At 45.4% G+C, this 20,411-nt stretch overlaps 2 protein-coding genes across 11 annotated transcripts in view; one reads left to right on the forward strand and one right to left on the reverse strand.

Moving 5' to 3' along the window:
* Nucleotides 1-19,683, forward strand: part of ITGAE (integrin subunit alpha E) — a 67,286-nt gene extending 47,603 nt beyond the window's left edge. For 6 of the 10 annotated variants that reach the window (XM_045889673.3, XM_064582709.1, XM_064582715.1 and 3 more), the window contains 11 exons: nucleotides 3,453-3,585; nucleotides 4,925-5,023; nucleotides 5,552-5,631; nucleotides 6,326-6,403; nucleotides 7,100-7,163; nucleotides 7,250-7,357; nucleotides 10,707-10,766; nucleotides 11,048-11,143; nucleotides 12,675-12,770; nucleotides 17,336-17,446; nucleotides 19,377-19,683. In XM_045889673.3, coding sequence (XP_045745629.2) covers nucleotides 3,453-3,585; nucleotides 4,925-5,023; nucleotides 5,552-5,631; nucleotides 6,326-6,403; nucleotides 7,100-7,163; nucleotides 7,250-7,357; nucleotides 10,707-10,766; nucleotides 11,048-11,143; nucleotides 12,675-12,770; nucleotides 17,336-17,446; nucleotides 19,377-19,469 — 1,018 coding nt within the window. In that variant the 3' untranslated portion in view covers nucleotides 19,470-19,683. Of the gene's footprint in view, nucleotides 1-3,452; nucleotides 3,586-4,924; nucleotides 5,024-5,551; nucleotides 5,632-6,325; nucleotides 6,404-7,099; nucleotides 7,164-7,249; nucleotides 7,358-10,706; nucleotides 10,767-11,047; nucleotides 11,144-12,674; nucleotides 12,771-17,335; nucleotides 17,447-19,376 lie in introns of those variants that run through there. The other 4 variants (XM_064582711.1, XM_064582710.1, XM_064582712.1 and 1 more) reach the window with 4 other exon arrangements.
* HASPIN (histone H3 associated protein kinase) lies at nucleotides 7,447-10,501 on the reverse strand. The gene has a single exon (XM_045889671.3). The coding sequence runs from the start codon at nucleotides 10,467-10,469 to the stop codon at nucleotides 8,157-8,159; it is 2,313 nt and encodes a 770-aa protein (XP_045745627.1). The 5' UTR covers nucleotides 10,470-10,501; the 3' UTR covers nucleotides 7,447-8,156.
* Nucleotides 19,684-20,411: the final 728 nt, after the last annotated feature.

The raw sequence follows: 20,411 nt of genomic DNA on the forward strand, positions 1-20,411 counted from the left end.
GATAGAAGCGTGGCTGGAGGTGGGAGGAACGGCCAGGACACCAGTTTGGTTGCAGTAGAATGAGGAAGGGAGAGATAATGTCAGGGCAGGGAGCATGGTTATTCAGGGCTTCTGAGGCCCTGCATAAGGGCTTTTACTGTGAACTAGGAAGCCACAGGAATGACAGGATCTTGCATTTTAACAGGCTCATTCTTTTTTTTTTATTTTTATTTTTTTTTATTTTTATGTTAATCCCCATACATTACATCATTAGTTTTAGATGAAGTGTTCCATGATTCATTGTTTGTGCATAACACCCAGTGCTCCATGCAGAATGTGCCCTCCTCAATACCCATCACCAGGCTAACCCATCCTCCCACCCCCCTCCCCTCTAGAACCCTGTTTGTTTTTCAGAGTCCATCGTCTCTCATGGTTCGTCTACCCCTCCGATTTCCCCCGCTTCATTCTTCCCCTCCCACTACCTTCTTCTTCTTTTTTTTTTCTTAACATAGATTGCATTATTTGTTTCAGAGGTACAGATCTGAGATTCAACAGTCTTGCACAATTCACAGCGCTTACCAGAGCACACACCCTCCCCAGTGTCAATCACCCAGTCACCCCATCCCTCCCACCCCACCCCCCACTCCAACAACACTCAGTTTGTTTCCTGCAATTAAGAATTCCTCATATCAGTGAGATCATATGATACATGTCTTTCTCTGTTTGACTTATTTCGCTCAGCATAATACCCTCCACTTCCATCCACGTTGTTGCAAATGGCAAGATCTCATTCCTTTTGATGGCTGCATCATATTCCATTGTATATATATACCACATCTTCTTTATCCACTCATCTGTCGATGGACATCTTGGCTCTTTCCACAGTTTGGCTATTGTGGACATTGCTAACAGGCTCATTCTTGTTGCTGTGTTGTATGTAAACTGCAGGAGCAAAGAGGTAAGCAGGGAGATGGTAAGGATCTATTATAATTCAGGTGGAAGCAATGGTGACTCAGGCCACAGTGGTAGCAGTTGAAGGTGGTTATATTTTGAAGTTAAAGCCCACAAGATTTGATGACAGATTAGATGTGGGGAGTGAGAGAAAGAGAAGGGTCTAAGGCAGCCTCCATCATTTCGTCCTGTGCATCTAGAACTTTGCTGTCCAGTACAGTAGCTACTAGTCACATTTGGCTATTTAATTAAAATTAAGGATAATTAAATTTTAGTTCCTCAGGTGAACTGGGCACATTTCAAGTGCTCAACACCCACATATGGCTGGTGATCTTGAACAGCACAGATATAGACTATTTCCATTACTGCAAAAGTTCTGTTGGATCACACTGAACTCCAGAATAAAGGCAATGCCAAGAACTGAATTGGGGAAAGAAGCCTTTAGAAGAGTGATTTTGGAGGGCAGTGTGGGGAGGAAGAGATAAGGAGTTTGGCTTTGGACACGTGATGGTTTTAAAATACCCTCCCTGGCTACTAGTGCTGTATACGGAGCATGGTACCGATGGCCTGTTGGCCAGAGTAGGCATCTGTGGGGAAGAACGCTGTTGCCTGAGTCCTGGTCAGCCTTTTCATAGACAACTGTAGGACTTGTGGATGGCTTAGCCCATCTTGATTACTGAGGATCCAGTTGAAGGCTTTTGAGTGCTTTGGAATCCAGCCTGATAAACAGATGCTGCTGTTTCCAATGGGAATTGATTACAGCCCAGAACTTCCCTCGCAGCCAACTCCTTGCGATATATACACACATAACTGGCCCTACGTTGCCCCCTAGTGTAAATAGTAATCAGTCTCTTCTTTTTTTTTCAAAAGCATGATTGAGTCTAATCCTTAGCATCCAAATATTTCAGTGTTTTCCACGTTTTTGTGGATACAGATCTCCTAAAGAGCCTAAGGAAAACTACAGGCCCTCCCCCCTATAAGATCACATGTGCATACATAAGTGTTTGCACTTGGGGCCCTCTGAAACTGTCCCTGGCCCTCAGGTTAAGAACCCCTGTGAAATATTCCAGGGGCTCCCAGATCTCTCTCCTGGGCTCTAGAACAGTATATCCAACTGCTGTTTCAACATCTCTACCTTGTTTTGCCATAGGCATCTCTCATTATATGCCCTGACTGAACTCCTCTGGTCGGCTGCCACCCTCTGGTCTTCCTCCATGTTCTCTCCCTCATGAATAGCACCACTTGGTGATCCAAGGTGAAAATTCAGGACTCATCCTTGATCCCTCTTTCTGTTGCTCTGGTTGCAAGTGTGGCCTTACCGTATCTGGCTTCAATCCCTTGCCTCTGTCCCCACTACTACTATCTTACACAGGCATTTGCCATCTCTCGAACAGATTTCCATACACAGCAGGCTCTAGCAATCTCTGCCCCCTCTCTCCCAGCAGTCAATCTATCCTCTTCTCAGCTGTGATAAAACAAAAACAATATAACAGGAAAACACATGTCACATTGCTTCCCGAAGCTTCATATCCTGTTTTTGAACATTTCAGATGGTTAGGAGATTTTCTTTGCATTGCTAATATGTTTTTCTGTAGATCTCAGTGGTGGATAGTGGTTTTATACTCTGGGGCCCGCAGCCCTCGGGGGACTGAAGGAAGCTCTCACAAATCCCCAAGTCTTCTCTCCTCCTCTCTGAACAGACTGTTTTAAAGCAGTCTTTAAATTGGAAGGGCCTGAATGATTTTGTGGATGGGAAAGCTGAGGCCAAGAAAGAGGCAGGGACAGTATCTGTCTCATACACCGCTGATCTCCAGTACTGAGCAGAGTATCTGGCACAGGGAAAGTACTCCATAAGTATATGTGAAATGTATGAACTTGGGAGAATGAAGTATCTTGCCTAGGGTTGCAGTGAATTGGTAGTAGAAAGAGGATTTATTAATTTTTTTTAAGATTTTATTTTATTTGAAAGAGAGAGTGAGAGAGAGCACAAGCGGGGAAGGGTCAGAGGCAGAGGGAGAAGCAGGCTTCCTGCTGAGCAAGGAGCCCGATGCAGGGATCAATCCCAGGACCCTGGGATCATGACCTGAAGCGAAGGCAGACGCCTAACGACTGAGCCACCCAGGTGTCCCAGAAAAAGGATTTAAATATGATTTTCCCAAGCCTCTTTTGAGAATGCTAGACCTGAGGCAAATTAGTTAGACTCTCTTGGCTTCTGTTTCCTTTTCTATGCAATGGAGAGTAAGCATACTATTTTATAGGGGCATTACGAGGATTACTTCAGGATGTGAAGCATTTAGCACAGTCCCTGCCACATAGTGAGCACCATGGTAGCCCTCTCACACAGCAACCGAGGTGGGTGTGCTGGTCCAGGCAATTGCTTATGTCGAGGGGAAGAAAATCTAGGCTAAATGTATCCGTCAGGCAATTTAAGGAGCTAGTTAAGGATGTTCTATTGTACTGCATTGAGGTTTTTACAGATTGAATAAACTGGTAACATGTACCTATTTGCCTACACTGTGCAGGCAGGAATTGGTGGTGGGTCTCACAAAGGAGCTGACTATGAACATTAACCTAACTAACTCTGGGGAAGATTCCTACATGACGACCATGAGTTTGAATTACCCCAGAAACCTCCAGTTTAAGAGGATACAAAAGGTAACGATGAAACATGCCACTCAAGGCCTTCCCTCCCTGCATACCTGCTTTTTTATGGCAACCTCCTAACTGGTCTCCCTGCCTCCAGGCTCATCCTGGTCCATCCAATAAATGATTGTTAATGAGATGAATCCCCTCCAGTCCAACCACACGCTGTGCTGTGCGTCCAGGCGCGCTGTTCCCTGCCTACAGCACCTGCAGTGTGGCTGTTCGGCAGTCACCCTTTCTTGACCAGGGTTCTGGGAGGGAAAGACTCACACATGAGCCTGCACTGGGAAAGTAAGAGTCGGCCCTGCCCCTCGTGAGCCTGGGGTCACAGACTGGAAGCTAGCCGCAAGATAACAGGAAACTGTTTCTCCCAAGGGTATCCTGCGGCTGTGAAGTATTGTAACCCTGAGAAATGTTCTCTAAAATCATAGGCAATCAGAAAACTTGGCTGCTTGAAGTTCTATCTGTAATTATGAAACCATTTCACTGGACTAGAGAATATAAGTCCCTTTGAAGAGAAGCAGTCTCATTTCCATCTGGGGGTGGCAGAGCTTCAGATAAAGCATTTCTGGACACAACTTTACAACTCCCTAAGAGTTTCCGAAGGAATGGGTCCCTGGGTCCAGACCTGATGTTGATGGACCCTTTTACACACAACCCTGCTTTACATAGAGCGCATCAGAACTCTGCTTTCCTAGGGTCGCCTGGATGGCTCAGTCGTTGGGCGTCTGCCCTCGGCTCAGGTCATGATCCCAGGGTCCTGGGATCGAGCCCCGCATTGGGCTCCCTGCTCCGCGGGAAGCCTGCTCCTCCCTCTCCCACTCCCCCTGCTTGTATTCCCTCTCTCGCTGTGTCTCTCTCTGTCAAATAAATACATAAAATCTTAAAAAACAAAAACAACAAAAAAGAACTGCTTTCCTTCTGTATCACCTGAACTCCACCCTTCCCCGGCATCCTTTAATAACTGTCTTTGCTTTTGTTTGGTGAGACACCACAGTGCAGTCTTCCTCACTGTAAGGAGTCAGTATGACAAGTTTGCCCAGTTCAAATGTCTCCTTCCCCTGAAGACTTCACAGATTCCTCCTAGTTGGATTTCACTTCTTTCGATACTGTTTTTCCTTGTACCTTTTACAGAACCACTCCTTAGGGCTTGTATTTAAATTCCTCAACTACCTACCATTGATCCCTTCTGCCCAGCTTGGGAGGAAGACAGAAACCAAGTCTGATTTGTGTCCCAAGGCTCCTGGCAGATGTCTGGCATGTAGAAAATCAGTGAATGTTTGTCGAATTGGTATCAGGAAACTGCTTCCTTTCTTGCTCTTTAAGACCAGTGTCTTCTCTGTGTTAACAGCCTCCTTCTCCAGACATGCAGTGTGATGACCCTAGGCCAAATGCTTCTGTGCTGGTCATGAACTGCAAGATTGGTCACCCTATACTCAAGAGGTTGTCTGTGAGTGTTTGGGTTGGCGGACTCTTCTCACTTACGTGGAGGTGGTGTCTCCTACATCCCAGTCTCATTTGAATCTCAGCTGCGGTCTCCACATTTCCCTTTCCTGCAGTCAATCCACAGCAGAGCTTAGAGCTGCCGAGTTTGCTCTCAAAGTGGGGAGTGGTGGGGTGGGGGATGTAGCCACAGACTGTTTCCTCAGCCCATACAGCAGAGTGAAGCTGGGAGTAGTATGGGATGAGCAGCAGGCCCAAAGTTATTAGTTGTGAGTGAGTCCCTCATCTGCCACTGATGGTCTTTGTGCTGTGGGGAAGCTCTGAAGTGGTTCCCTCAACTGTAAAAGGGGAATAATGCTGTGCATCCTTACTCCTTATGGACATTGCAAGGCGGATGTGGACTAATGGATGTGCAAGCACGCTGGGCTAAAATGTGAGGCATTAAGAGTGGTTTCCCAGTGTGTTTAGTTAGTAAGAAGCAGTTTGAACTGTGAGTGCTAGAGAAGAACCAAGCGACCTTTTTTTTTTTTAATAGGCAAACTTTTCAGTAGTTTGGCAGCTAGAGGAGAATGCCTTTCCAAACAGGACAGCCAACATCACTGTGACAGTCACCAAGTAAGTAGTGCCTGTGGCCCCGCAGGCCCAGGCTGTGGCCCCGGAAGAAGCCTCCCTCCCATGTGCGTGTGTGAGCTTCGGCTCGGTCACTGCCCGGGGAGAGCCTCAGTGAAACCACAGAAGGAATCTGTGTGGCTGTGCTGACTTGGCTTCCCTACTTGTTATCAGAGTTACTAAAAATGTCCTTTTATTGACACACAAAGCAAAACTATGCTATAGTCTGGTAAATGAGCCTTGGACATAAGTTCTATTCCTGGTTCATTTAACTTGGACAAGCTCGGTCACCTGTGAAACTTCTGTTTCAGGGGTAGGGTATGGGTATAGTTTTGGGGAAAGTTTCTCAAACGCGGATGATTCTGCCCTTTGGGGGCAATGCCTAAAAACATTTTTGGTTGCCACAACTTGTGGGGTGAGGGAATGCTTCTGGTATCTAGTGGGTAGAGGCCAGGGATGCTGCTAAACAGCATAGCGTATGTAAGATGGCCTCTCACAAAAAATATTATTGTCAAGGTTGAGAAACCCTTTTTAAATTAGTGTTTCTCCAAGTATGGTCTTCTAGCAAGTCCTCTGCACTCTAATTACTTATCTCCAAGTGTTATTTCTTATCTGACCCTCCCTGACCCTGAGAAGCCAAGGTATATAAGCAGCGGTATACACAGTGGGTGTGCTGTGAACTGACATTCTTATTTCCTAGTTTCAATGACAAAAAGTCTTCAGTCACACAGAGCCACAGCCTTCAATTCAAGCATGCCTTCATTGCAGTTCTCCCTAAGTAAGTACTTCCAAGGGGCCAACACCTGCAGCTTCAGGTGGTCGGGGTGGATGTGGGCATTCCTCATCTCTGACAGGAGGCTGCTTAAAACCCAGGCTCCCACTGATCCCTAGGGCAAGAACAGTTGGGTCCTAGAAACCCCACGGTAGTAATCAAAGGGGCCCAGTGCCAACTGGTCTTAATACTAAAGGTTACTGGGCGCCTGGGTGGCTCAGTTGGTTGAGTGACTGCCTTCGGTTCAGGTCATGATCCTGGAGTCCCGGGATCGAGTCCCGCATCGGGCTCCCTGCTCCGCGGGGAGTCTGCTTCTCCCTCTGACCCTCCGGACCCTCCCCCCTCTCATGCTCTCTCTCTGTCTCTCTCTCTCAAATAAATAAATAAAATCTTTAAAAAAAAAAAATACTAAAGGTTACTGACATAATGCTAAGGAGGGAAGAGAGGAGCTGCGGGATTGGGAAGTAAGGAAGGAGAAAAGTAAGGCCACCGAGGAATAACAATTAGACACAGAACCAGCCCAAATACACAGAATTCAAATACTCTACCTGATCTGAACTGCCCTACCACTTTACATTTTGATATTCCGCTTTGATTCTTAAGGATATGGTGCCCTCTGTCCTAGTGTATCCAAGTGGTAGCATTCAGGCTCATTTGAAAGAAGGGGGCCTGGAGGCCTAGCAAATATCCTCTCATTTGCAGACCTTCAGTGATGTACATGAACACAAGCCAGGGGCTTTCTGTCTACAAAGAATTCCTCTTCAATGTAAGTGCTTAATGCTTATTATTGCAGTTACAGGTGGCAAAACACCACCAGTTTTGATTTCCTACTCTCTTGATTTTATTTTGTAGATACATGGGGAAAATCTGTTTGGAGCTGTATTCCAGCTGCAAATTTGTGTTCCAATCAAATTACAAGCTCTCCAATTTATAAGAGTGAAAAACGTGACAAAGATTCAGGTACTTAGAGGTGTTTTGTTTTTTTTTGTTTGTTTTTTAATCACGATCACGTCTCTTTCCAGAATGACTGTGGATTCTAAAAGGTATAAAACTAGAATTCTAGGAAAGGAGTAAAAACAAGTTTAGTTAACTTGGGAACACATCAGGAGTAAATTGCCAGTCATGTTCACAAGAAATATCAACCATTCAGCTCTTAAAGCAACATTCGTTTTCCTTCCCTTGATGAAAAATAAGCAAAAAAATCAAACCTTTTTAATACCCATGGAGACATGTATTTTCCCTTTGAAAAACTGATAAATTCTGCTTCTCTTTGTGACTGGCAAATAAGCTTGATAAACTTGAGCTATTTCTCGCACTTCTCCCTATACATTTACCATCTTCCTTTCCTCCCTCCAGTCTGTCTCTGTCTCTGCTTTGCTATAGCACCTTTGCTCTCAGTTGACTCTTTATCTGTAGTATGGTTCCCTTATACCTACAGCCGCAGGCTCTGATCAGTATGAAAGTTGAGGCCTTTGGCTTTCCTGCAATTTTTTTTTTTGGCTCAGGGTTCACGAAATGTCAAGGTTCAAAAATGAATATACGGAAAGGCATTTACAGAATGGGCTCTGCTGAGAGAAAGAGGGCTTATAAATTGTAATCATTTGTTCCCATGTATAGTTTATTTTTAAAGAACATTTGTTAATTTCTAGAAACATATAGAATGGGAATTCCACCCTGCTCTGGGGATGGAGATTGAAAATAGCATCAGGGGCTGTAAGACCAGTGTCCTCTCAGTTTGGGCCAATAAGGCACCTCTGGCTTACTTAAATAGACTGTGTTGGCAAAGCAAGTCAGTGGCAGAGCTGAAGTTCAGCATTGTCCTATGGAAATGCTGGATCTTTCTCTTCATTTGTTTCATGGCGGAGGTGTTACATTTAATCTTGAAGGTCATCTGTTTCAGAATCTTATCTGTGAGATAATGGAGCCAGAGCACATTATTATAAGGGTGATATTCACCCCAGCAGTTGTTGTTCTCCTTCCTCATTAGCCTGTAGATCTCAAACTGGTAGTCACCTTCACCTGTAAATAGGTCCTCATCCATGGAAATGTCACAGAACACCACAATCCCATCCCGCTCCAACCGCGATAGTGTGTAGTCAATGATATTGACTTGCACTCCCCGGGTGGGAATAGTGCTTGTCTTCCCATTGAGGGTGTAGTGGAGCTCTTTGAGGCTGGTTTTCTTTAAGAGCACGTTCCCCCAATGTAAGTCTCGGTGCTCAAAGTGCAGTGACGCCTCTGCCACTGCGAGGGATGCTGTGATCTGGTGCAGGATGCTCTTTGCAGTAACCATGGAGGACAACTTCGTTCTCATTTGCTCTAAGTCAATCCCTCCAAACTCAAATTCCAGTACAATGAAGAGCTGGTCTTCCTCAAAAAAGTCAGGCCGGTCATTTGCAGACCCCTTAGTTGAGTTATAATGGTCCCAGGCTCTGAGGAGCAAGGGAGGGTAAGATCCTTGAACACAGTGCACGGAGTTCAAACCAATAAAGCCTTCTGTACGGTTGCATACCTCATCAGACAAGAGGCTCAACTCTTTGGAGATGATGATCTCCGGCAGAATTTCCTCAAAAGTTTTCTGATGGGCTCCATTGACTAAATCTGGTCCTTCAATAGCAATGATTTTTAGGGCAACGGGTGTGTGATTGGCAACTGTTTGAAACACTTCTCCAAACACCCCTTCCCCAATCTTCTGACAGCACTCCAGTTTTTCTGTGGAAAGGCAATAGCTAAAGGGGATAGGACCTTCCTGATTGCATTCCCCATAAACCTTTTCAGCATCAGATGCCTTTTTGTCTGTGACATGTAGTGTCTTTAAGGGGGTTAGCAAATACATGGAAGAGCAGTGCCAAGGAGATAGAGCACTGTTTGTTCTGTTCATAAGGGGAGGGTTTGAATATTCGGATATGAGGGACTCAGAGAGAGAACTGGCAATGGTGTGGCTGCTACATACTTCTGACACAGCAGTCACCATCTTCTTCTTGTGGAAACTGAAGGAAGCCCTGGCTTTGGTCCAAGAGCAGGCATTCTGTAAATGAGCCAGGTCCTGGGCAAGGAATGAGTCTTCTTCCATCTTTTGGCTCTTCTTAAACTGGTGGTAATGGAGAAGGGAGGTCTCTACTGTTGCCCGAAGTTTCCTTTTTCGCCTAGGCCCAGTTCTCTCCAGCCTGTTGATTTCCCCAGGTACGATACAGCCCTTGCAGCCATCTGCCTCGTAGTCCACCTGGGCAGCCCCTGGAGACCCGATCTCTTGACAGGAGTCCTGGTCTGTGGCCCTCTTCTTACCCATGCTTGATAAACCTGGCCTCTCCAGCCTCTTCCCAGCCCGCTTCCTTTCACAGCAAGACTCCCTCATATTCCTCCCATCGGTCCCAAAGTCAGAATCTTCAGGGTTTCCAGAGTCCATAAGACTAAAGAGAGCGGACCTGAGACTGGCATGGGCTCGATGGGCCAACCTGGTGAACCTGCCTCCTCCTGTTGCTGCCTCCGGGAAGCCGTGCAGGGGTGCTGGGCCCGGGGAGGCCGCTGGGAGGTGGAAGCCGCTCGGAACTTCGGAGGCCGCATCCGGAGAGGCGGAGGGGCCGGGGCCGGGAGAGGCCAGACTGCTGAACAGGGAGGCGCTGGTGCCCAGCTCGCCGCCGTCCCCGGGCTGGCTGCACGCGCCGAGGTCCGGGCTGAGGCGGCCTGGGTTGCCGTTAGGGAAGGGCGGCGGTCCGAGTGGGCCGCAGGGGGTGCTGCACTTCTGCGGAGGCCGAGCTCGCAGCCTCGGGCGTCGTGGCGTCGCGACCAGACTCGGCCGGTCCTTGGAGGCTCGACCGCCAGGGCGCCTCCGCCGCTGACCCACCGGAATGCCGAGGAAGTCGGGGTCGTCGGGGTCGTCGGAGGCGCTGGACCGCGAGGGGCCGCCGCTGCTGGCGTCGCTGCCACTGCTGCTGCTGAAAAAACGCTTCTGGCCTTGCGGCGGGAACCACTGCGCGGCTGCCCGCTCCGGCCGCCGCCGCGGCCTCCCGCCGCCCACAGCCCCGTACGTTCGGAAGAGCCGACTCCCGGGTCGCTGGAGTGACGCCGCCATGGTCGGCACCCGCCCGGAGATTCAAACGCAAACCCCGCGAGACTTCCTTAAGACAGACGCGCGGGCCGGCCGGGCTGCTGGGTCCTAGCGTCCGGCCGTGCGCATGCGCATCACCATGGGCCCCGCGCGAGGCGGCGGCGGCGGCGGCGGCGGCGGCGGGCAGGGGGCGGGCAGGGGCGGGCAGGGGGCGGGCAGTTTGGCGTCTTCCTCTTCGCACTGTCAGGGGTCTCGTTTCAGGCCCACACCGAGTGCAAGTCTAGTCAGAAGTCAGACCGCTGTGGGAGCGATCCTGCTCGGGTGAGCGCGGCCGTGCGAGGGTGGAGGGAGGGAGGAGGCCCCGAAGCGGGCGGCGGGGGCGGCCCGTGGCTACTTCTGCGGGGCGGCCTCGAGGCTGCCCTCGGTGTCCTCACTGGGCCCCGTTAGCCACGGTGGCGGCTTTGCTTGAGCCAAGCGGAGCGCCGAAACTGTTCACACCCTCCGCTGGGACCTGAACATGCTCTGCGTGCCCAGTGTTAACGTTTTCTGCTTTTGCGCTCAAAAAGGGACTGCGCTAACTATAACCAGAGTCTCCTTTTCAGTCTGTGGAAGAATGGTATTCAGTGAACTGTACCATCGCCTCGAATACAGAAAACGTGACAGTGGCCGCGGAGCTGTCCTTGAATCAATCTCAGCAGGTACTTGAGATGGTGAATGCGCCACATTTGATTGTGCTCACGTGCCTCTGCTCGCTCGCTCTCAGAAGAGTTAACAGCATCCCAAATGTAACATGTCCAAAACAGGTGTCCTGATTCACCTTTTGCCCCAGTCTGTTCTTTACACAATTACTTGGGGTAATTGACTAGGGTAACTTACTGTAGTTACTTACCTTAGGAAATACTTGTGACTCCTTCCTTCCCTACGTCCCCATACCTGTTCCAGCGCCAAGCTCTGTCCTTCCACCTCCAAAATAGGTTCTGAATCCATTCACTTCTCTCCATCTCCACTGCTACTGTTGTAGTTCAGGCTACCATCTTTTGCCCAGGCTGTTGCAGTAAAAACTGTCTTTTCCTCCTGCCTCTACTCTTGCCATGCCCTCTACAAATCTTTCTTCACATAACAGCTATTTTAAAGTAAACATTGTGCCGGGGCACCTGGGTGGCTCAGTTGTTAAGCATGCCTTCGGCTCAGGTCATAATCCCGGGGTCCTGGGGTCAAGCCCCGCATCAGGCTCCATGCTCAGTGGGAAGCCTGCTTCTCCCTCTCCCACTCTCACTGCTTGTGTTCCCTCTCTCGCTGTCTCTCTCTCTGTCAAATAAATAAAATCTTTTAAAAAAATAAATAAACATTGTGCCATGGCTCTGAAAAGAAAAAAGTGACATTTGAATACACCTAGAGTAAAACACATCTTTTTCAATGGCCTGCAAGGCACTGCATGGTCTAGTCTTTGCTGCTTCAACTTTATCTCCTAGTACTCTCCTCTTTCCCACTTCTTATACTCCATCTACTCTGTCCTTTTGGTTTCTCCAATATTATTCTGGCCACAGGATCTTTGCACTTGCTGTCCCTTCTGCGTGACACTTTTAAAAAAATTTTTCATTTTATTATTTATTTGAGATAGTGAGAGAGAGAGCATGAGTGGGGGGAGGGGCAGAGGGAGAGGGAAAGCAGGCTCCCCACTGAGCAGGGAGCCCGATGTGGGGCTCGATCCCAGGACCCTGGGATCATGACCCTAGCCGAAGGCAGACGCTTAACCGATTGAGCCATCCAGGCATCCCTGCGTGACACTGTACTTCCCCCGTATCTTCATGTGCATGGTTTCTTATATTTAGCTCAGATGTTACCTTCTTAGAGAGGCATTCTCTGATCACTCATTCTAAAGTGGGCACTAGGATCAAGTTTAACTCCTCATAGTGATCCAGATGAGAATGATGAGATCTGAACTGAAGGAGTAGCAATGAGGGATGGAGAAAAGGGACAGATATGAGAAAGAAAAAAAAAAAGAATTGTCAAAAACTGATTTGGGGCTGGTGAGTGGGGCTGTGACAGGAGGTAAAGTGTAAAGGAAAAGAAATTGGGGAATGATTGCAGGTTTCTTGCTTTGGCAACTTTGTGGTTGCCAAGACCACTAACTAGACAAAGGAATACAGGAGAAGGAACACGTTTAAAGGAAAAGATGCTGTCCAAAAACGAAAAGTCTATGTCTAAAATCTACCCTCCATCTTACAGTTACCAAGAGGTGTAACTGAACTGCAGATCGTTGGTGAAATATCTTTCAACAAATCTCTATACGAGAGGCTGAATGCAGAGAACCACAGAACTAAGGTAATCCCTGGCTGTTTTCTGGTTTTCTGAGCGGTGTTCTGGAGAAAACTGTGCCTAGCCTTAGAGCCTCTGTACAGGCACCGCTTCCTGTTTTCAGTCTTGCCACCTCTGATCTTGACTCTACCACAAGCTGCCTCTGTGACCTTGAATTAGTCAGATTCTGTCTCAGTTTTCCCATCTTTGAAATGGCAATTGGATAAGAGGCCTAAGCTGAAATAACTATGCTGAAATCAACAGCTGTGTATACTTTGATTTGAAAATGTAGTTTTAAAATTTGCCAAGTGAGAAATTATTTTGTATACATTGACTGTCTTCCTAGTGTGTAGTATCAGTGTTTATAGTATTAACTAGTTACTCAGGAGTGTGTAATTCTTTTATAAATTTTAAACTAAATAGTAGGACTCTTGGGATTCCTTTTGCAAAAGTGTGACCACAAGTCAGACTGAAGTCTATGGGCTAAATGATCTTGACACTTAACCTAGATATGGTTAGGGGTCAGCTGCAGCAGCTGGCTTGAGAGATAATCCATCTGTGGGCTCTTTAGTCAGGCATGATCATTACTGGAGGGAATGTTAAGAGAGTGAGGCTGGATTGCTAAATATTAGGTTCTGTGATTTCCTTCCTGGAGGAGGAGAAAGGAACAGTTCTCCAGACATGTCAGAAATAACATTGCCTTTTATTTTTAAGTATTTCTAATACAAAAAGTTACATGGAAGAAAAAGAAGTGCTCCATTATCCCAAGGCCCAGATTTTTTTTTTTTTAATAGAAGAGCAAGAAAATCCAAGCCTTACAGAAAAATATCAAATGAAAAATAATGGTCCCTCATTCCCCCTCTTCCCATGTCCCCAACTCCCTCTTCCCAAAGAGTGCTACAGTTAACAGTTTCGTATATGCACATATATATAATTTATTTCCCTCTCTTACTGATGCTTTCATTTCTGTACATAGATTCCCCATAATTATTTTCCTTTCTTTAAATTCAATACCCTAAGCAAAGTATTAAGTTGTTTCTGACAATAAGCAACTAAGGTAGAATGAACCTATGAGTATAAATAGCCATGTATCCAAGTGCATTTCATCTGCAAGTAGGGGAAAACTCCCACTAATGTACCATAAAGGCATCTGTTGTTTGGTCAACAGCCTGGCTCCTTTGGATCTTGTGCCCTACAGTCTGTGTTGGTAATGCCTTCCCTTGTGGCCAGCACAAAGGTACCACCTCTCCCAGTGCTATGTTTTCATGTGGCAGGACACAAAACAGGAAGCAAGAGATCAGTAGCAAAAGGAGTTTTTCTAAGTGTGTCTTCCCTTTTTAGGGAGGGAAATTTTCCTAAAAACTCCCAGCAGCTATCTCCTTACATCTTTTCAGTGAGAACTGGATCTCCTCTTGGTCACTGGCAAAGGGGAATAGCTCTGTCATGATTAGCTTAGACCAGTCATGATTTCTGAATGAAAATTAAAAGGAGAGAATGGTTGTTGGGTAGGCCACCATCAATCAGTGTTTGACTGCAAGCACTAGTATCCTGTGTCCTTCTCTCTTCACCTTCACCAGGGTAGCTTTAGGTCAAATTTGGAACCTGTGGGTTTAGAAGAGGAAAAAGGAAAGAGGCTTTGAGAAAGAGGAACATTTCTTCTACTGAAATCTGCCCTGTTACATCACTGTGACCTTGGGACTTCATTACTTTCCTAAACCCAGATTCTCAAGACCTTCCCCCTGCCCCCCACTTCACTCTTCCATGGAAGAAAAACCAGCTCTCTTCTTGTTCTTCCTCCCTCTCTGTTGCTTTGCTCCCTCCCTATTCTCAAGGCCCAGAACTTACTCCTATTAAGCTCAGCTACATATGAATTAAATAGTTGCCTGGAGGATCAACAGTAGGAAGTAACCAGCATTTATAACTTAATTAGAAGAGGCCTTAAAGGTAAATTTGTTCAGGGGCGCCTGGGTGGCTCAGTCAGTTGAGCATTCAGCTCTTGGTTTCAGCTCAGGTCATGATCTCAGGGTCGAGGAATGGAGCCCCGCATCAGTCTCTGTGCTCAGCACAGAGTCCACTAAAGATTCTCTCCCTCTTCCTCTGCCTTCTCCTGCTTGCACAGGTGCATGCATGTGTGCACACGCGCGTGCTCGCTCAGAAATAAAAAAATATTAAAGTTAAATTTGTCCAGCTTGCCAACCCATACAGAAATTATCTCCAAAGCCCCCCGACCTTGGTGCTTAAACATGTGCATGAAAGGAACTCAGTGTTTGGGCAGGCAGAGAAGTTTTGGTGGCCCTCTGGCCCCACTTAAGTCCTGGGAAGCTCTGGCCATGGGAGGGCCATCACTTTCCAGCTGAGTCTTGTTAGTGAGAAGAGGGCTTAGACTCCTAAAATTGAGACAGCCTTTAGACAACAATGCTGGGGATGGCTTCTAATAGGACTACTCTCTAAATACAGCTGACTCTTGAACAACATGACTCCCTACGTAGTCAAAAACCCATGTATAACCTTGGACTCCCCAAAAACTTTACAAATAGCATACTATGGACCAGAAGCCTTATTGTATTAAATACTGTTTTTTTTTTTTTTAAGATTTTATTTGTCAGAGAGAGAGCACAAGCAGGGGGAGCGGCAGGCAGAGGGAGAAGCAGGCCCCCTGCTGAGCAGGGAGCCCAACGTGGGACTCGATCCCAGGACCCTGGGATCATGACCTGAGCCGAAGGCAGACCCTTAACCAACCAAGCCACCCAGGCATCCCTTAAATACTGTATTCTTATAATAAAGTAAGCTAGAGAAAAGAAAATGTTAAGAAAATCATAAAAGATACACTTACAGTACTGTATTTATCCAAAAAAATATGAATATAAGTGGACCTATGCAGTTCAAACCCGTGTGGTTGAAGGATCAACTGTAGTATACATGCATGCCATTTTGCATTTATTATTGTGTCTTTGAGGTAACGTACACTTTAGTTTGGTGACGAGCAGACAAGTATCTTTGTCATATTTCATGTGGGATTTGTGCAAGGTCAAAAAGAGCTGTCAGAACAGAGTTGAAAAGGACTTAGTGATCATTTAAAATAGGTCATCATTTTGGGGCTCAAGGACACAGAGTGGCATAGCTGGATGTAGAACTGATTTTCTGTCTTTCAGTGTTAAAGTGTCAAAGAATCTTTAACAGATCTCCTGACAGAAAAATAACTGAAAGCATTTTGTTCCTTAGATAATTTTGTTGTGCAGTTATTGGTGTGTTTTTTCCATCCAATTTTTGTTCTCTTTGCTTTTCATGGATTCCTTTGGTATATCTAGCTCAGAGATTATTTAACCGTGGCCAGTCTACTAATGAGCTCATCAAAGGCATTCTTCATTTCTGTTACACAGGTTTTTGGTTTTTTTTTTTATCTCTAGCATATTTTTTTGGTTCTTTCCTGGGGTTTCCATCTCTCTGCTTACGTTACCTATCTGTTCTTTGTCTTTGTTCTTGCATGCTGTCTCCTTATCCATTAGAGCCCTTATCATATTAATCATAGTTGTTATAATTTTCAGGTCTGATAATTCAAACATCCTTTCTCTGTCTGGTTCTGATGCTTGCTTTGTGTCTTCAAATTGTGTTTTTTGCCTTTTGATGTGTTTTATAATTTTTTTATTTTCTTTTTTTTCCTGATAATTTTTTCTTGATAGCTGGACATGATGTACCAGGTAAAAGGAATTTCTGTAAATAGGTCTTTATTAATGTGGTGAGGTGTCGGGAGGGGAGTGCTCTACCATCCTATGACTAGGTTCAGTCTTTTAGTGAGCCTATGCTTCGGGGCTGTGAACTTTACATTTTCACATGTTTCTCATTTTTTTTCAACCCCCTTATGTGGGACAGGATACCTAGAGTGGGCTTGAGTTGGGTATTTCCCTTACCCCAGGTCAGTTGGACTCTGGTAATACCTTAGCAGGTTAGGCTCCAGTTAACTAGTTTCCCCTGAGGGTAGGCCAAAAAGAGTACTGTGGCCTATTTCAAAATGGTTCCTTTTTCTCTCCCCTTGCCAGAAGCACAAAGGGATTTTTCTCTAGTATTTACTGTAGGAACCTGGTAAAGCTCCTGGAGGAAAACCTTATAGTGTTGTGGGGGCTCCATTATGACTGGGTTCCCTTGAGTTTTTAACTCTGAGAGTTGTCAATACTGAGCTTCTCATAATTCATCAATTACAGATCAGATTTTCTTACCCCAGCACTGGGAAGCCTCTACTCCCTATATTTCTCTCTCTCTCTCACCAGTCCTGGGGGCAGCAGTTTGCCAGGTGTCTTTCCCTCTCTTAGGAAGTCAAGAATTGTTGACTTTTCAGTCTGTTCAGCTTTGTACTTGTTAGTATGGAGTGGTGCCTGCCATGCGCTCTACATGTGGGACCAGAAACTGGAAGTCTCGACGTTAGATAATTTTAGATGATGCATCAAGAAACATTTAGCTTTTTGCTTTACTGTCAGCCTTGGTCAATATACAGAATGTTGCCAAGGTCTCATATTTTGCTCCTTAAAATAACATGAAGAATTTTTTTCTCACCTGCGTTAGCAGACTTGTTGGATGATCTCCTTGTCTCGTTTCAGATCACTATCATCTTCCTGAAAGAGGAGTATTATTTGTCTGTCATCATTATTATTGGAAGCAGTGTTAGTGGCCTTCTGGTTTTGACTGCGATTGTAATCATCCTATTCCAGGTCAGTTCTACTCGTGTGAAATATCAGAGTACAGAGAGATTTTCCTAAAGTAGATATGATGATCATTACCCTTTTTAAATCCTTTACTTTCCTTCCCCTCTTTTTTTTTTTTTAAAGATTTTCTATTTATTTATTTGACAGAGAGAGACACAGCGAGAGAGGGAACACAAGCAGGGGGAGTGGGAGAGGGAGAAGCAGGCTTCCCGCTGAGCAGGGAGCCCGATGTGGGGCTCGATCCCAGCACCCTGGGATCATGACCTGAGCCAAAGGCAGATGCTTAACGACTGAGCCACCCAGGCGCCCCTCCTTCCCCTCTTTTAATGTTCCAACTTTTTTACTGCTTTCAAGACCCTTACTCTGTGGCCTCCACCCCTCTCTACCCTTAGGTCTTGCTTTTTCCTCTAAACACGTGTAACTCAATACGTTTAGTGTCTCTGTCCTTGCTATCTGTACTGCCATCCCCCCACACCAATGCCTTTTCCCACTTTTTCACCTTGTTCACACTATTCCCTTAAATCTCAGCCCAGAGATTCCTCAGTCCTCTGGGCTGAGTTATATGTTTTCCCTGTGAATAAGCTCCTTTCTGGAAACCCAAGTGGCAGTCATCACACTGTATGGTAATTATTTTTGTTTCTACCCGATTGTGAGTTTTAAAAAAAATTTTTTTTTAATTTTTAAGCAATGTCTACACCCAGCGTGGGGCTCAGACTTACAGCCCTGAGATCAAGAGTCACTGAGCTAGCCAGGTGCTCCTAGATTGTGAGTTTCTTGATGTAGGAGGCCATACTATTCATAGTAGGCTGAGTATTTTTACATAAATAAGATCCTTTACAGCTGAAACTATAATACTTTGCAGAATTAGTTAAGTTAAAAAGGTTAAGGAACTTTGGGGCTTAAGGGGAAGGTGATTTTTCACTTCTGACTGGAGAATGAGCACCAGAAAAGGTTTGTGGAAAGGCAACATTTAAGATGGATTTTGTACAGATGTAGTGAAAAGAAGGGGCACATGCACCCCAATGTTCATAGCAGCGATGCCCACAATAGCCAAACTGTGGAAGGAGGAGATGTCCTTCAACAGATGAATGGATAAAGAAGATGTGGTCCATATATACAATGGAATATTACTCAGCCACCAGAAAGGATGAATACCCACCATTTGCATAGACATGGATGGAACTGGAGGGGATGATGCTAAGTGAAGTAAGACAAGCAGAGAAAGACAATTATCATATAGTTTCACTCATATGTGGAACATAAGGAATAGTGCTGAGGACCACAGGGGAAGGGAGGGAAAACTGAATGGGAAGAAATCAGAGAGGGAGATAAATCACAAGAGACTCTTGACTCCGGGAAACAAACAGGGTTACGGAAGGGAGGGGGGTGGGGGAAAGGGGTAACTGGGTGATGGGTATTGATGAGGGCATGTGTTGTGATGAGCACTGGGTGTTATATGCAACTAATGAATCGTTGAACACTACATCAAAAACTAGTGATGTACTATATGTTGGCTAATTGAATTTAAATAAAAAATTTTTTTAAATAAAATCATTCCTGATTAAAAGAAAAAGACAGGGCGCCTGGGTGGCTCAGTTGGTTAAGCGACTGCCTTCGGCTCAGGTCATGATCCTGGAGTTCCCGGATAGAGTCCCGCATCGGGCTCCCTGCTCAGCGAGGAGCCTGCTTCTCCCTCTAACCCTCCTCCCTCTCATGTACTCTCTCTCTCATTCTCGCTCTCTCAAATAAATAAATAAATCTTAAAAAAAAAAAAAAGAAAAAGACAGATATTGAAGGATCGGGTTATCAGGGAGAGATTCAGAGGAGGCATGAAAAAGCAGAGGAGTATAGGAGCTATTTTGGCAACTAGATAATGGTTTTCTAAAACAGGTGGGTATCTTAGGCCTATAATGGGACTTCCCCTCCTTTGTTTTAGTGTGGCTTTTTTAAAAGAAAATACCAACACCTGAACTTGGACAGCACAAGGAAGACCCAGCTGAAATCCGAGAATCTGCTTGCAGAAGATTAGGACCAGGTTCCTCATCTGTTGGGAGAGAACATCAACCAGTCTTGGTGTCGTTCCTTTTTTTTTTTTTTTTAAGATGATCTAGAGTAGAATCTAACAAGTTGTGGAATATTGTTTTTTAACCCTACATTGTACTAAAAGTGTTTGTGTGTTGTGCAGAAAATAAACTTGGTAAACATCTGATATTAAATAAAATTAAACTGTTTTCTTTTTAGAAGTGCCTTTAATACAGAAACATAATATACTTTGTGATACCTTTTTCCCCAAGAGGAGGTACAGCAATTTCCAACCTTATTTTCCTAAAAATGCTTTTTCTTGGCATTTCTATTAATGTCTCCCAGTGTAGTCTTCTACAAAGTACCTCTTGAGGGACAGTGGTGAGAAACATTTCCTAGTCTGGCATTTTCAAGATCCTAAGATGTTGCCTATTATTTCAAATCAGGCCATAAAAAAGCACCGCCTATAACAAATGTAAAAAGGAGAAAAACTAAAGTCACCAAAACAGGAACTAGGGAGGCGAAGAGAAAACGAAGACTTTGATCTGTAGTTTCATTTCTGTTGTATTTAATACACTGTGTTAATCCTTACCCAGCTTCCAGCTTAGTGACTTGCTCAGGGAGACTCTTGTTCCTCGGTAAATACTGTCACTGGGAGAGAGCACTGTTGTACAGGCGGAGATGGAACCTGGCCTGGGAGTTGGGGGCACAGAGATTAGGGCCTCGTTACAGGCTGGCTTTGTTTTTAGTATCTTACTTTATCTTTATGCCCCATGTTAAAACTCGACCCATCTCCCTACTCCTAACCCTGCAATGGAGCAGTCTTTGTTTTCATGGATCATAAAAGTTACTGCATAAAAATTAAATGGTGTATCAGTATATAATGTAGAAAGTAATCCTTGTTTTTCATTCAGATGCTATCATTTCTTTTAAATTTTTTTTTTTCTGA

Source organism: Mirounga angustirostris, unplaced genomic scaffold, assembly GCF_029215605.1.
Source record: "Mirounga angustirostris isolate CCGP_5_RB_7025 unplaced genomic scaffold, mMirAng1.0.hap1 SCAF_17, whole genome shotgun sequence".
NCBI classification, from domain to species: Eukaryota; Metazoa; Chordata; class Mammalia; order Carnivora; family Phocidae; genus Mirounga; species Mirounga angustirostris.

Excerpts from the sequence above, each read along its gene's own strand:
- HASPIN (XM_045889671.3), bottom strand. The coding sequence starts at position 10,469 with ATGGCGGCGTCACTCCAGCGACCCGGGAGTCGGCTCTTCCGAACGTAC.